Genomic DNA, 14,661 nt, shown 5'->3' on the forward strand with positions numbered 1-14,661 from the left:
GATTTTAAGTGATCTTAAAACTCAATTTAAACGCATATTACTTCTTTTGGATAGATCATAGATGTGTGTTACTGAATAATATAAACAAGTGTTGTTGACTTGGATCAATTTGTCTAAAACCTTAGTCAACCATTGCATCCATTGTGAATTTGTGATTCATACGTTAATTAATTCTTCCATTTTTTTTTTCATATTCAACTAACGGCTTAATTGCTACTGTAGATCCAAACAAAATTTATTTTGAATAAACACTATCATATGAGGTAAAACGTTAACACATTATAGATTGTTAATAGGGGTACCGTGGTGTATTTTAAGAAACACGTGTGTGGCTGGCTATAAGCTCAAAGTTTAAAAGTTTCATGAACAGTAAATATAATGATGAATAAAAATTAAATTTTGTTATATACAGAATATAAACTTCATCCTTAGTTAGAGATGTTTGCTTTTGTGACGACACAACGACTGTCAAGCGGTAGCCGGCAGTATAGTAATGTAGTTTCTCGGGGAATGCTCAAGCCAAACTTTTAAGCCAAAGTGTACCCGGTTAAGACAACATAGTCTGGCAAGAGCGGAGCATCGTCTAAAAAGGCCGTCGTTCTAAAAAAATATATATTCTATAAAAACAAATATTAAATAATGAAATAATTATAGAAAAAGGAAGATGAGAGCAAAAAGATAATAATAGTCACAAACGTCACGTGGGAGACATAAACGAGAGTCCCGCTTCTATGCCGTTGTCGTAACTCTGAAACCACATCTTCTCTCTTGGATCACTCCAAAATATCTTCTCACTCAACCAACACACACACACTTTTTTCACGTTGACTGTGTGTTTTCATCCAGATGCTTTTCTTCAACCGCTGCTGCTTGTTTCCGTAACGAACGAGCATACGTCATGATTCTCAACACGTCATCCTTTTCTGATTCCTCTTCAAACCTCATCACCAATGTCATTCATCGTTCCGCATTTCGCAACACTGCTTCCATGGGGTATTGCATCATTCTCTTTCATTTTTCATAATTATAATGTTTTGTTTTGAATTTCGTTGTTATGTATTAGCTATGTGCTTTGTAATTGGAAATGCCTAATTCATTGAAATTCGTATCGAGTTTTTGCTATTTGAGAATTGAATTTCTGATTATTATTATTTGTGGCCTACTGATTTCTGATGGTTAATGATTAATGCATTGTATGTGGCTCACATCTTGGAAGGATTTGATATAATGAGGTGTTGTTTCATCTGAAAGTATTGTTTCTAATTATTGTTAATTTAGGGTTTGCTGATTTGAATTTAGCTCATATTCTAAATCATCTTCATGTAATATAAATAATTTATTATTATTATTATTATTATTCTTTACGGACATGGTAGATGTTAACTTATGATTATATTGTCTGTTGAGAATGCCTTATAACCAGCTACTTATTAAGTTTTCAAACTCTAAATTAGAATCAAGCTGCTTTAAAAGTTGTTTCATGCAAAGTGACCAAACGCAACAAAGCATGCGCCTGAGGTTGTGGAGCTACTAGTCGAGTCCAACTGGTCATGCATGGTAATGCTATGACCCCAAGATCTATGAATGTAGTTTTAAAAGGCTTTTATTTTTTTGTCCAAAAAGGGCTAGCTTGTTGCCCGATTGCCTTTTATTTCAAAGTAGTGTTAGAGTTGATTATAGTCATTGGAATCAAATGAACTTAAGAGAGTGAAAGAGGAAAAAGATGGCAACTGACATTCAATTTTTAACTGTTTTGTTTAGCTTTACACTGATTATTTGTATTTCTTTTGCCTTTAACCCTAGTGATTAATCGAGAGCTAATATGCTATTCATGCTTTTTATTAAATTCTTACAATTCTGTGTTTACAAACAGAGTAATTTGGAGTAGAAACTTATCAACTAAAAGTTTTGTGAGTGGATTTTCCGGTAAGGTATTTCTTCTTATCTATCTCCTATCTTCCAAAACAATTCACTTTTTACGTTTATTACAACCAAACACATGACTAAGCTATTGGTTCAGGTTAAAGGATCAGAACGAATGAACCATAAGTCTGCTTTGGTATTCAGTCAGCGTGCAGAAGAGGTCGTGATTGAGGTACTTTTCGTTAGGTGCACATGCATAATCATATGCCATAAGACGTGGTTGGAAACTTGTGTATTACACCGGTTGAATAAAGAAAATATTATGAGGTATAGAAGATATGTAGGCGAATTGTTATAGATGGGAAGAAGTAGAATATATAGAAATTGAATTTGTAATTAAGGAGAGTAAGGGCAAAAGATAGTTAAGGCAAAGAAGTTGTAGAAAACATAGGCGGGAAAAAGGATACTGGCTCACAGAATCGTGACACGTGGCGCAACCATTTACTTATTTATTAAGTATAGATTTTATAACTCATTTTAAACTTTGTTACAGGATGAAGTTGCAGTAATATCAGAAACCGCTCCATCATTGAAAAGCATTCCAGGCCTACCAAATCCTCTTGGAGTCTCGGAAACCGAAAACGGAATCAATTTTGCCCTTTTTTCACAGCATGCAACTTCAGTTACACTTTGTTTATCACATCCCGATAGGTGAAATTGAATTTTCTTTTATTTAATACATTCAAACATAGCAGAAGAGAAAAGTTATCAGTAAAATCTCATTGTGGATATTTATTATAGGGAAATTAATGCATCAGAACAAAATGATGAAATGATTGAGCTGAAACTGGATCCGTGTGCAAACAAAACTGGAGATATATGGCACATATGTGTTCAGGCAATTAACTAATTACTTCTTTTATTTCTGAATATTGTTTGTTTAAAACTATCAAATAACTAACAAAATGATAACAACTAATTGTAGGAACTACCTCGAAGCAATGCTATATATGGTTACAAAATTGATGGTCCACAAAATTGGCATGAAGGGCATAGATTTGACAACAGTGTTGTTCTTATAGACCCTTATGCAAAGTTATTATCAGGTCGCCGGATTTTTGGTGATTCGACCGATAAATTTTCTAAACTTTATGGTACTTATGATTTTAGCAGCTTGCCATTTGATTGGGGAGACAATTATGAACTACCAAACATACCAGAGGTAAAAATAAAGCACTATTTATTTATCATTTTATTTTTATGTTTGGATCCTTATAACATTGACTTCTTTACTGGTCTTGTTGCAATTGCTGCGATGTGGCAGAAGGACCTTGTGATTTATGAAATGAATGTAAGGGCGTTTACAGCTGATAAATCTAGTGGATTGGAAGAAAATATACGTGGAAGTTATCGTGGTGTGATTGATAAGGTAACGCAACAAATGTTTAAGGTAGTTTTTTTAACTTCTATTAGAACTTAACCCGTTTTTTTTCGCATTATATAAGATACCACATCTTCTGGAGCTCGGGGTTAACGCAGTGGAATTGCTTCCGGTCTTTGAGTTTGATGAATTTGAATTCCAAAGGCGCCCGAATCCTAGAGATCACATGGTACATTGAACACTGTTTTATATTCTTCAAGGCTAATTATATGAATTTGAATTTAGGCTTGTAAATGAACTGAACGTTCAGTGAACATTTCGGCAGGAAGTTCGTTTCTGTTTGTTTATTTTGATGAACAAATGAACATGAACAAGAAAAACCCGTCGTTTAAGTGTTTGTGAAATAAACGAACACAAACATGTTCATTTCTTAATAAGCGAACACGAACATGCTCTGTTCGTGTTCGTTTGGTTCATTTACAAGCCTAGAAAGGTAAATTTTAGGCATAAGAAGCATCAAATTTTCAAAATTCAAATTTAAGGTGATCAGTTTTTAAAATTTTCGCTTTAAGGTAACCTGACCCGGTCATAAGGATGACATGGCAGCTGACGCCACTATTTTGACCATGTTACGCTTTAATGATATTTCCTTTTTATTGGCAGTCACATCTTTCTAATTAATTTTATTCCCCTCAAATTTGGTCATGATAACTATTACTGATATTATATCCAAATAATTGAAATGTTAATTGTGAAGATTAACACATGGGGCTATTCAACGATAAATTTCTTTGCCCCAATGGCCCGTTATGCCAGTGCTGGTGGAGGGCCTATTGCTGCTTCCCAGGAGTTCAAAGAAATGGTTAAAGCTTTGCACCTTGCGGGAATCGAGGTATTTCATTATATCTAGTGAACTTTGTTTATGTAAGTAATTAGGTAACTAGCAATTTAAATGCTTTTTATGGAAATTATTCAACACTACAGGTCATCTTGGATGTGGTTTACAACCATACCAATGAGGCTGATGATAAATACCCATATACCACATCATTCAGAGGCATAGATAACAAGGTATGCAATATATTATTTTCGATTAATGTCTTATTTAAAACCAAAGTTATGTGTTATTGATGATCTGATGTTGTGTATCTTTTTATGTATAGACATATTACATGGTTGATGGCAATGGCCAATTGTTGAACTTCTCAGGCTGTGGTAATTTCATCCTCCACATTATTCTTGAGTTGTTTAACAAAATATATCTACTGTGTTAGTTTCAAACTTTTATCTTATCCCCGTTTATTTTTATAACAATGAGCAGGTAACACGATGAACTGTAACCACCCTGTTGTCATGGATCTCATACTTGACAGCTTAAGGCACTGGTAAAGTTTCTGTTTTCTTTTTAATTATTTGCTGCTTCTTGTTTATTATACATATAATTTTTATTAAAAGATATTTTTAATTAACTAATGAAGGGTGACTGAGTATCATGTGGATGGATTCCGCTTTGACCTTGCAAGCGTTCTTTGTCGGGGAACAGATGGTTCTCCTCTTGATGCTCCTCCGCTTATTAGGGTAAGTTAGAATATTTTTTCAACATTTGGCAGAAAATAGTAAAAAAAAATATTTTAGAATTTAATTGGTTTCTTATACTTATGAAAGTGATTATTTTAATAAAATGGAGCAGGCCATAGCAAAAGATAGTACACTTTCGAGGTGTAAAATTATCTCTGAGCCATGGGATTGTGGAGGCCTATATCTTGTTGGAAAGTTTCCAAACTGGGATAGGTAATAATAAAACTTATACTAACCTTTTTTTGAATCTAACTATGAAACTTTGGTCTATTAGAAAAAAAAAATTATGTTTGTTGAGAATAGGCCTGTAAACAAACTGAATGTTCGGTGGACTGTTTGGCAGGAAGTTCATATATGTTTGTCCATAAACGAATGATCATGAACAAATTCTTTTTTTCAATCTGTTAAACAAACGAACATGAGCACCTTCGGTTCTCATTTATGTTCATGTTCGTTTACATTCATTTATGTCTTTATTTTACGTTTGTTTAAATTCATATGTTCACAGTCATCTAAATTTTTTTTGGTCCATTACAACTTAAGTCTAGTTGCAATAAAATTTTAGGCTCAATATATTTATGTTCATGTTTACTTTAATTGGTGTTCGTTCATTTATATTCTTTTATGTCCATTCATTTACGTTCCTGAACCTTTCGTTTATACTATTAACGAACAAACATAAACGAAAACTAACACACTCATTTCTTAATAAGCAAACAGGAACAAGAAAATCCTGTTCGCTTAGTTGTTTGTGATCGATCGTTTGTTCGTTTAAAGTTAAGTGAAGTAACACGAACATGCTCTGTTCGTGCTCGTGTGGTATTATATTGGACTTTTCTTTAATTCTAACTATGTAACTTTGCTCTAGAAAAAGGCCAATATATGTTTGTTGACAATATGCAAATTAAGTTTTCAATCAAATTTGGCCAAAAAGTGCTTGAAATGATGTCTTGTTCTTTATATACACTTTTAGTTAAAACTTACATGAAATACTAGTTTTCTAGTATTGTCACAAGAATGATGGTTGGCTAGGAATGAAATGCCAAGTAATATTGTTTAAAAACTCAATCACAAGTAATCAATTATAACGTTTTTGATTTTATGTTTTTAATTGGCAGGTGGGCCGAATGGAACGGGATGTATCGTGATGATATAAGAAGATTTATAAAAGTAAGCGAAAGCGTAAACCTACGAAGTCATAATCCTTTTACCATCTTTTTACAGGTCTTGCTCAAGGCCAAGGGTATTTTTGTCTTTTTAATGTATTTGATCAAAATATAGGGTGACATTGGTATGAAGGGAAGATTTGCAACTCGAGTTGCTGGTTCTGCTGATTTATACAAAGTATGTTCTTCAACATAAGATATAATTATTGCAAAATACGCAATAATTGCAATTTTCAATATTGCAAATATGCAACTTTTTTTTTTTGGATATTAAGTAATAGCATTTAATTTTCACTTTATAGGTAAACAAGCGCAAGCCGTATCACGGAATCAATTTTGTTATAGCACATGATGGATTTACTCTATATGACCTTGTGTCATATAATTACAAGGTATTACTATTATAGTTAAATTAGTCTTAACTCTTTAATTTTAAAGATATGCACCTATCATGTCCATCTTGTATGCTATTTTTAGCACAATGATGCCAATGGAGAAAATGGCAATGATGGAAGTAATGATAACTTTAGCTGGAATTGTGGGCATGAAGGTAATTCTCAAACCATATTTCTCTATATTTTAATACTTCTGTTGATTTTAATGCCGCCCCTAGGTTTAAGAATATGTATTGAGTTCTCTTTATTTTGCATATACTTCACAGGTGAAACATCTGATGCAAATATCAAAGCCCTACGTTTCAGGCAGATGAAGAATTTTCATTTGGCACTAATGATATCTCAGGTATATCACATATTACTTCTTGAAATAACGGCCCGGTTTATATTTGTTAAAGATCGTTATGCGGCTATATCGCGTTTTCTAATTAACATAGTTTTCTTCATAGCTTCAATGGTATATTTTCTCCATGTATAATTACTTGCTGTCCCCAATTGCATTCCTAGTTTACTTTCACCTCTGCCATTGCCCGAATCCCAATTCTTTCTCTGCTACCCTCTTTTCCTGTCACACATTTGTCTTAGCTATGGTTAGCCAACCACCACATGCGGGCGCTTTAATCACCATCCTGTCATAGTTAATGTTCATTTGTCATATGTGGTTACCATTCATACATACATACAATTCATGATTTTCAGTCACCATTATCCATTCTGTTCAGTATGCTAATGATATATTGTTCACTAGAGTAGTAGAGTACTATTCAAGTTGTTTCTGGTTAGTTATTGTTGGACGAACCTTGGAGCCAACCTATGGCTCAATTGATAGTCAGATTTGTTTAATTGATGGTTAATTAGTTCAATCAGATTTGAAAATTTGGACCCATTGCAATCCATGGTCTAATTTGTTCAAACTGGTCAACTGCATAAGATGCTACATAAGATGTCATCAAATCGCATCACGTGTACACCATTGAATTGTATTTCATCAACTTCAGGATAAGTTTGCATTTTAAAACCTTGTTGGTGCTTGTAATCATAGTGTCAAAAGGCGCAACTAGGCACTCAGGGTAGGAAACTTCAGGAGTTCAGGTAAACGCAAGGTTGGGACATTTCTCTAAAAGCTCATCACGCCTCTGGCGAGGTGCATGCAAGGCTTAAGTGAGTGCGTTCAAAATCCAGGCATTTATTTTATTCATATTCATGTCAACACCACATTGCTTGTTTGGACTTTAATTTTTTAAGCCTAAAATCCCAATCCCCCTTCTTCCTTTCTAATTTTTAGTAGTGAAAGGTGATCCCTGTTGGAAATATAGTTTTTTGTAAGAAACATGTGATAGAGAAGTGACCAAAGGAGGGATTTACTGAAACAAGTAACATGGAATCGGATGCTATAGAAATTCGAGAGCATTTTCAAAGTGTGCCCAAGATGTTAAATACAAGTTGAAAGCCAGTATGGCAAGTCAAAAATCAAAGAAGAGTGTTTTTGATGGTTATCATGATTTGGATTTTGAGAATGGTGGATTTGTAGATGATGTGGCAAAAGAGATATCAAGCCTTCGAAAGAGAATATGAGAATAAAAGCATAGATGGTTTCGGTGATGATGAACAATGACATTGATGTTGCAGTTTTTTTGTTAATTGCTATTAGTTTAGGTATTAATTCGATCATTCTAATTTCTAATTCTGTTAGGTTTTTCTTTTATTTGTGGAATGGTATTAATTATAACATTTTCTATGGCCGTTATATGTTTTTCTTTATTGTTCCTGTTATTGACTTTTTCAGTACTTAACTTTTTACAAAATCATAGTACTTATTTATTTTATTCTTTTGTTTGCATTATTATATAATACGTGTTATACATATTAATAAAATAAAACTTAAAAATGATTCATAAGTTTTATGTGGCACTTAATTGTGTTTTTGCCACTGGTAGGGTGTACCGATGATGTTAATGGGAGATGAATATGGTCATACTCGCAATGGAAATAATAATAGCTATGGACATGATACTGCTATAAACCACTTTCAATGGTCACAAGTACGTGCATTTATTTTTATATTCATAGCATCTCATTATAGAAACTGTGATCTTTAATCAATGAACCTTTGACTTTTACTTTGACCCGTTAGCTGGATGCAAGGAAGAATGATTGTTTCAGATTCTTGGCTGAGGTTATCAAGTTTCGTCAAAACCATCAAGTATTCAGGCAAGAATATTTCATCGGCAATGTAAGTTTCGTTTTCATAATTTTATTGAACATTTTTAAAATTATATTTTTGTGACGGAAATAGTTAAATCACTTGTTCCAACTGCAGAAGGAGATAACATGGCATGAAGATAACTGGGATAACCATGAGAGCAAATTTATCGCGTTCACGTAAGTGTTATATAACCCTCGTTTTTTTCCCCTTAAGTATATGTGTTCATCAATGCGCCCATGGGCTTAACTTATGAATATTATGCAAGCTTGATAACAATATGTGAAAACCGGAAACACTGAAGTCAATTTTTTTAATCTGCAAAGCTGTAGGTTGACTTTTGAAAGTCAGAAATTAGAGCTTTTTTTTTGTAATATATAACACCTCATACCAACCAATATTGTCCACTTTGCCCAAAAGAAACATATCTTTTTTTTTTACCCGGGAGATCACACATCCTTTGGCTTGTAAACAAACTGATCCAGGTTGGGATTGGGCTTGGCTCAAGCTCAAAGTTATACGAGCCTGCTTGGCTCGTTTGTTTTAATGAGCCTTAAAGTTGAGCTCGAGCTCGTAAAAAACTTGAGTGAGCTCGTGGCTCATCGAGCCAACTCGTTAATTTTTAAATTTTTGTAGTCTTTTTTACACAATATTGATATATAAAAAGAATTTATATACTTTATGGATTATTATTTTTTTTCAATTTTTTTAGGATTTAGAAGTTGATTAAAAGTATTATATGTATTATTATTTTTTTTTGTTTTTTAATATTTTTTTTATGTTACTATTATTTTACATGCTAATTTGTGTGTGTGTGTGTGTGTATGTTATATATTAAAATTTGGGGTTTATTTTAAGTGGCGCAAACGAGTGAGCCAACGAGCCAAATAATGAGCGAGCCACAAGCCGAGTCGGTCCGAGCCGAGCCTAACTTGGGCTCGTTTTCAAACGAACTCGGAACGAGCTTCTCCCGAGCTAGTCCCGGGCTTCTTAAACAATCCTACACACCCTCAATTGCTTCCACCCGGAGCCTCTTTTATCCACACGTGCTAGTGGTATTATAGACCAGCATCTCTCTGTAGACTGGGTATGTCGGATTTGCTTCAAATGGCAACACTTTTTGTGCCAAAACTTATATAACTAAGACAAATTAATGACTGAAAGTGTTTGTGGTCATGATTGGTTTTCTTATAGTATATCATATCTTAACGGTCTTGTATTTTGCTATACTCGTTTTACTATATCTCATTAGTTTTTATTTACAAAGCATGCATTATAATCATAAATTCAGGGAAATCGTGTTGAATGACAACTTCTTTAAACAGGCTTCATGATAGCAATGAAGGGGATATCTACTTGGCGTTTAACGCACACGATTATTTTGTTAAAGTTCCAATACCTTCACCCCCTCAGGGTCGACACTGGTTCCGAGTGGTTAGTTTACGTGATTGTTTTGGTTTATGTTTACTTCAAATTTAAACAAGTTTTGAAAGCTCAACTTTTTTCATTTAAAATATTTTTTTGATGCAGGTTGACACTAATCTCGAGTCTCCAAATGATATTATCCCCGAGGGTGTTGCTGGCATCGGGGATGCATATAATGTTGCTCCATACGCGTCGATTCTTCTACAAGCAAAGCCTTAAATAGGATTAAAAGGATAGATATAGCTGTTTGGATATCTGTCAATGTTGTAGGTTTCAGTGACACTAACTACTCAATAATACGAGACGATGATGCAGGTAACTTATATACGGACACATTTGTTGTTACATAATACATATGCACCCACACGGGACTCCTGGATTTCTGGATCATTGGGCCTAATTTACATTTCAAAATTTGAAATGCTGTGATGTTACAGTAGCCTTTGGTGTTCTGTTTTTCAGTCAGATTTTTGGTTTTCATCTTCCAACCATTATCATGCAGCTTTTGGTTTTTGTCATGGAGTGTTTCCCGTGCATAAACAGATTTTTTAAATATCGGATTGGCTTAAAGTTAAAACCGTTTCAACTTCGGCCAGCAGTCAAAACCGGATCAAACCCAAACCAGTTTGATTCAAACCGATTATGAATGGAAACAATCCTAACCGATAGGAACCAGCTGGGATTTAGTTGGAATCTGTTCATACGAAAACGGTAAATGGTGATCGACCACAGTTGGATGCCATGGATCATTTGAGTTAGAGTTGATCACGTGTTTACACTCTCAATTCATGCTCAAGCCTTGTGTCTTCCGACTCATATCTTAAGGACTCATGTCACATTTACCGATGGCGTTTTTCATCTCTCACAATATCACATTGTGCTAGCCTTATTTTGGACTTTGTCCACTCTTGTGGCTCCCGGATGCCAATTATCATGCTATTCTGGTGTACCTCATAATGATCCTTCACTACGCTGCAACACTGTTGGTGTGTTCAGTGCCTTGTATAGAGATTGCCTATGGTGTCGTTAAGTACCTCGTCTTATCTCGTCTAGAATCTTATTTTATCTTCCTTGGATCATTCTACGCTTTCTGTTATCTCTTCCTTCGTGCCAGGGTGTAAATAATCGAAATTGGCCAGTTTAAGTCTTAAAACATAGTTTAAATAGGTTCGTGCCTAAGTTAGAACTTATTTAATAAACAAGCTCGACTTCAAGCTTCATATATCGAGCTTGTGTAGGCCAGCGAATTTAAGCAAGCTATTTATTTATTTATTGTCTAAATATGAAAGTTTTTATATACAATACATAATAAGTATTATTGTACATAAAAATAAAAGTATGATAAAAAGATAGCTAAGCAGTATATAATTTGCTATATATGTAAGTGTAAATATAAAAATGTATACAATAATTATGTGTCAAAATATATACAAAAAAGCATTTATTAAATAATAAATCAATCAATCTTGAGCTGAGCTCAATTTTAGCAAGACATAGTGTGTTTTGATAGTTTTTTTTTTCCTTCTATTTTATATTTGATTGATTGGTAATTTGAGTTTTAAGTTGCAAGCTGTTCTCCTCTAACGTGTGACTTGTGATTCTACGAACTCTTAATCCAAGGTTTCAACTAAATTGCAAGTTTCCACACGCAATGAAGACTTTTTCCATATAATTATGTTGACTACCATTTGTAATTAAGGAGCTTTAAAGAAGCATTTGCTTTGGAAATTTCTCCGATGCTTGCGCACACAAGTAATTCACAACGACACCGTTCTCAAATCTTTGTAAGAAACATAACATAACGCTTTGTGTTGTGGCCACATAGCCTTAGCTAGAGCGGAACACTATCACAGCATGAGCGCTAACGAAAAGAATTGTGAATTATCGGATATAGTTATTTATCCGCGGTTTGTCTACCATCATGATTCCTTTGATATAAATTAACAATTCATAAGCTATTGTGTCTCCTTTTAATATTATTCTTACAAGTTTGCAAACTATGTATGGATAAACAAATTTGTAATGATACTTAGGTACGTATTACTAAAAACTTGGTAAATTCCTGGGTACTAACAAATATGTTAATGCTTTCTTATAATAGTCTCTTCTATGTTCATCAAACATCGTTAAGTCACTAAAGAAATTGAAACATCCATTCGCATGATTGATCTTACAAACCAATAATTCATATGATGCAATTGTAAAGTTGTTAAAGAGGGCTCGTGGAATTCAAACCGCCCAATATGATACAAATATAGGTCCCACAAACCCTTGTATAGTCTCATGATCAGTTATCATTGTAAATTATCAGATATCGTTACCGTGTCTCTTTTTAATTATCTTACATGTTTTCGATCTATTTTTGGATCAACAAATTTGTCACTGATATACCGTACATATTGTTAAAACTTTGATAAATTCATGGATACTAGCAAATGTGTTAATGCTTTCTTATAATAGGGCTTTCATGTTCATCAAATATTGTTAAGTCACCAAGGAAATTGAAGCATCCACTCAAATTATTGATCTTACAAACCAATAATCTGTATGATGCAATTGTAAAGTTCTTAAAGAGAATCCATCAATTCAAACCGTCCGATATGAAGCAAAACTAGGTCCCCAAACTCTTGCCTAGCATAATGATCAGTCATGTTAACACTCTAATAAGGGGGTGTTTTAAGATTGCTTATTTTTATCAAATTATGACTTATTAACTTTTAAAAAGGTTAAAAAGGTGTTTGAGAATGTTGGTTATCGTGAAGGGATAATAAGTTATAATACTGTAACTTATTAACTTTTGGAAAAAATTATAAAGAGGTAAAATAAGTAATCTCAAGCACCCCTAAGTTAAAAAAAAACGTTTCACAACACCACTCAAGTAAGCCGTTAGTCCATACATTAAGAACCAACCATGAATTATGCTATTGATATGTTTTGAACAAAATTATCCATAAGGACCACAGTTATATATAAATAAAAACCCTCTCTATTTGTTAGATTTGGACTTGTAATTTCTCTAATCTAATACAAAAAAGAAAACAACACACTCTATAACATGTATACACGTCTATGATTTTCTAGAAAGGAAAAAAGAAAGAAACTTAACAAAAAAAAAAAAAACACAACACTAGTCACTAAAGTATGATAATCTGTGAATTTCCCGTTGGAAGCCACCAAAATAATTTAAACAATTAGGCCTACAACGTGCTCCATCATAACGGTAACCTTGAACTCACCAATTATTTATTTAATAATAATAATACTTTTAAACATAGCTTTAAAATAAAAATTAACAAAAGCAAAAACATTTTATATTCACTAATCGAAGACCTAAAGTCAAATTCAGTTCTTTAGTCAATCAACGGTTGAGATCACTCTCATCGTGGAAACGTGTAAGTCGGTTTTAACACTACGCGTATTCATCCAACGACTGAGATCTCATCTCGTCCAAAAACCGACTCAAAACCCTGCGTATAAATACACCTTCACCATCTTTAAACTCTCACACATTATTAATATTAATTAATATATTATATCAGTTAGTTACAAAAAGCTTCAAAACCCTAACAATGGCTTCTAATGGACTGGTGTTCATCATTCTCTTTGCTATGATTGCCGGATCTGCCGTGTCTCAGTCTCCGACGGCATCTCCGACTGTATCTCCAACGGCTTCTCCGACGGTGTCGCCGACGGCTTCTCCGACGTTATCGCCGCCGTCTCCGCCGACGGCTGCCCCGGCTGATGCTCCGGTAGCTTCTCCACCGGCTCTTCCTACCGGCATCGCAACACCTCCTGGTGGTTCTCCGGTTGCGTCTCCGACTGGCTCACCAAATGCTCCTGCTGGATCTCCGGTGTCGCCGACGAACGCTGCTGCCTTTAATACAGTTGCTGTTGGAGGGTTTGCTGTGGTAACCCTAGCTGTGGCTTTGGTGCTGTAGAGATTTGGAGATATGTTTTGGTGGTTAATTCGTTGCTGATTTCGAGTTTATTATTTTTTTTTTTACGATACTTATGAGTTTATTATTTATTATTGCTTTTTATTTTTAATTTTTAGGTTATTGTAAGTTTATATTAGTGATCCAGTGCATATTGATTGATGATTATACTGATCATGGGATGTTATTATTTATATTATTATCATTATTATTTATGGATTCTTTTTTTATGAGTTTATGATTTGTTACTATGAATTAGCTTTTTTGTTATGTTATTACTGCAACTTCTTTACTTAATTAAAATTCGGCTAGAAATTTATATTAGAAAATGTTAACTACATCTTCTACAGTTTTTCATAGTCAAGTGTCTTAAATTTGTTAAAATTTGGCTCAAAATTTAGACTGAATAATGTTATTACTTCATGTTCTACATAGTCATGCTTCTTAATTATGTTGAAAATTGGCTATAAATACCAGCTTTTTCGTTGTGTTCAAGCTTGTTAATTATGTTGATGATTGGCTCTAAATTAAATTGGAAGATGTTATTGCCACATATTCTGTCTTGTTAATTATGTTATGTTGAAATACTGCTAGAAGTTAAATTGGAAAATGTTAATGCTAATTTCTGACCTTTTTTACCGCTAGTTTTCACAATATTCTTAAAAATTTTTATTAATTAATCTTATCTATAATTCCATCGGTTATTTTGGCTACT

At 33.7% G+C, this 14,661-nt stretch overlaps 2 protein-coding genes across 4 annotated transcripts; both read left to right on the forward strand.

The window, feature by feature from the left end:
• Positions 1 to 871: 871 nt before the first annotated feature.
• Positions 872 to 10,290, forward strand: LOC143616917 (isoamylase 3, chloroplastic-like). 3 transcript variants are annotated; one of them, XM_077089615.1, is made up of 24 exons: positions 872 to 993; positions 1,874 to 1,931; positions 2,021 to 2,095; positions 2,417 to 2,574; positions 2,665 to 2,761; positions 2,849 to 3,085; positions 3,188 to 3,292; positions 3,369 to 3,473; positions 4,002 to 4,136; positions 4,229 to 4,315; positions 4,408 to 4,459; positions 4,566 to 4,629; positions 4,723 to 4,822; positions 4,935 to 5,035; positions 5,941 to 5,992; positions 6,104 to 6,166; positions 6,291 to 6,380; positions 6,466 to 6,538; positions 6,650 to 6,729; positions 8,321 to 8,425; positions 8,518 to 8,616; positions 8,704 to 8,765; positions 9,912 to 10,020; positions 10,117 to 10,290. In XM_077089615.1, exons 1-24 carry the CDS (start codon positions 899 to 901, stop codon positions 10,228 to 10,230), a joined length of 2,316 nt encoding a protein of 771 aa, XP_076945730.1. In that variant the 5' UTR covers positions 872 to 898; the 3' UTR covers positions 10,231 to 10,290. The 3 variants fall into 3 exon arrangements, with proteins under 3 accessions (XP_076945730.1, XP_076945729.1, XP_076945731.1); XM_077089614.1 differs by having other exon boundaries at positions 2,849 to 3,292; XM_077089616.1 differs by lacking the exon at positions 872 to 993 and having other exon boundaries at positions 1,874 to 1,926; positions 2,849 to 3,292.
• A 3,261-nt stretch (positions 10,291 to 13,551) lies between these two features.
• Positions 13,552 to 14,050, forward strand: LOC143616920 (uncharacterized). The gene has a single exon (XM_077089618.1). The coding sequence runs from the start codon at positions 13,581 to 13,583 to the stop codon at positions 13,947 to 13,949; it is 369 nt and encodes a 122-aa protein (XP_076945733.1). The 5' UTR covers positions 13,552 to 13,580; the 3' UTR covers positions 13,950 to 14,050.
• The last annotated feature ends 611 nt before the right edge of the window (positions 14,051 to 14,661 follow it).

The sequence above is a fragment of the Bidens hawaiensis genome, unplaced genomic scaffold (genome assembly GCF_021521415.1).
Source record: "Bidens hawaiensis isolate Kalapana, Puna unplaced genomic scaffold, B.hawaiensis_p1.1 tig00050648_1, whole genome shotgun sequence".
NCBI classification, from domain to species: Eukaryota; Viridiplantae; Streptophyta; class Magnoliopsida; order Asterales; family Asteraceae; genus Bidens; species Bidens hawaiensis.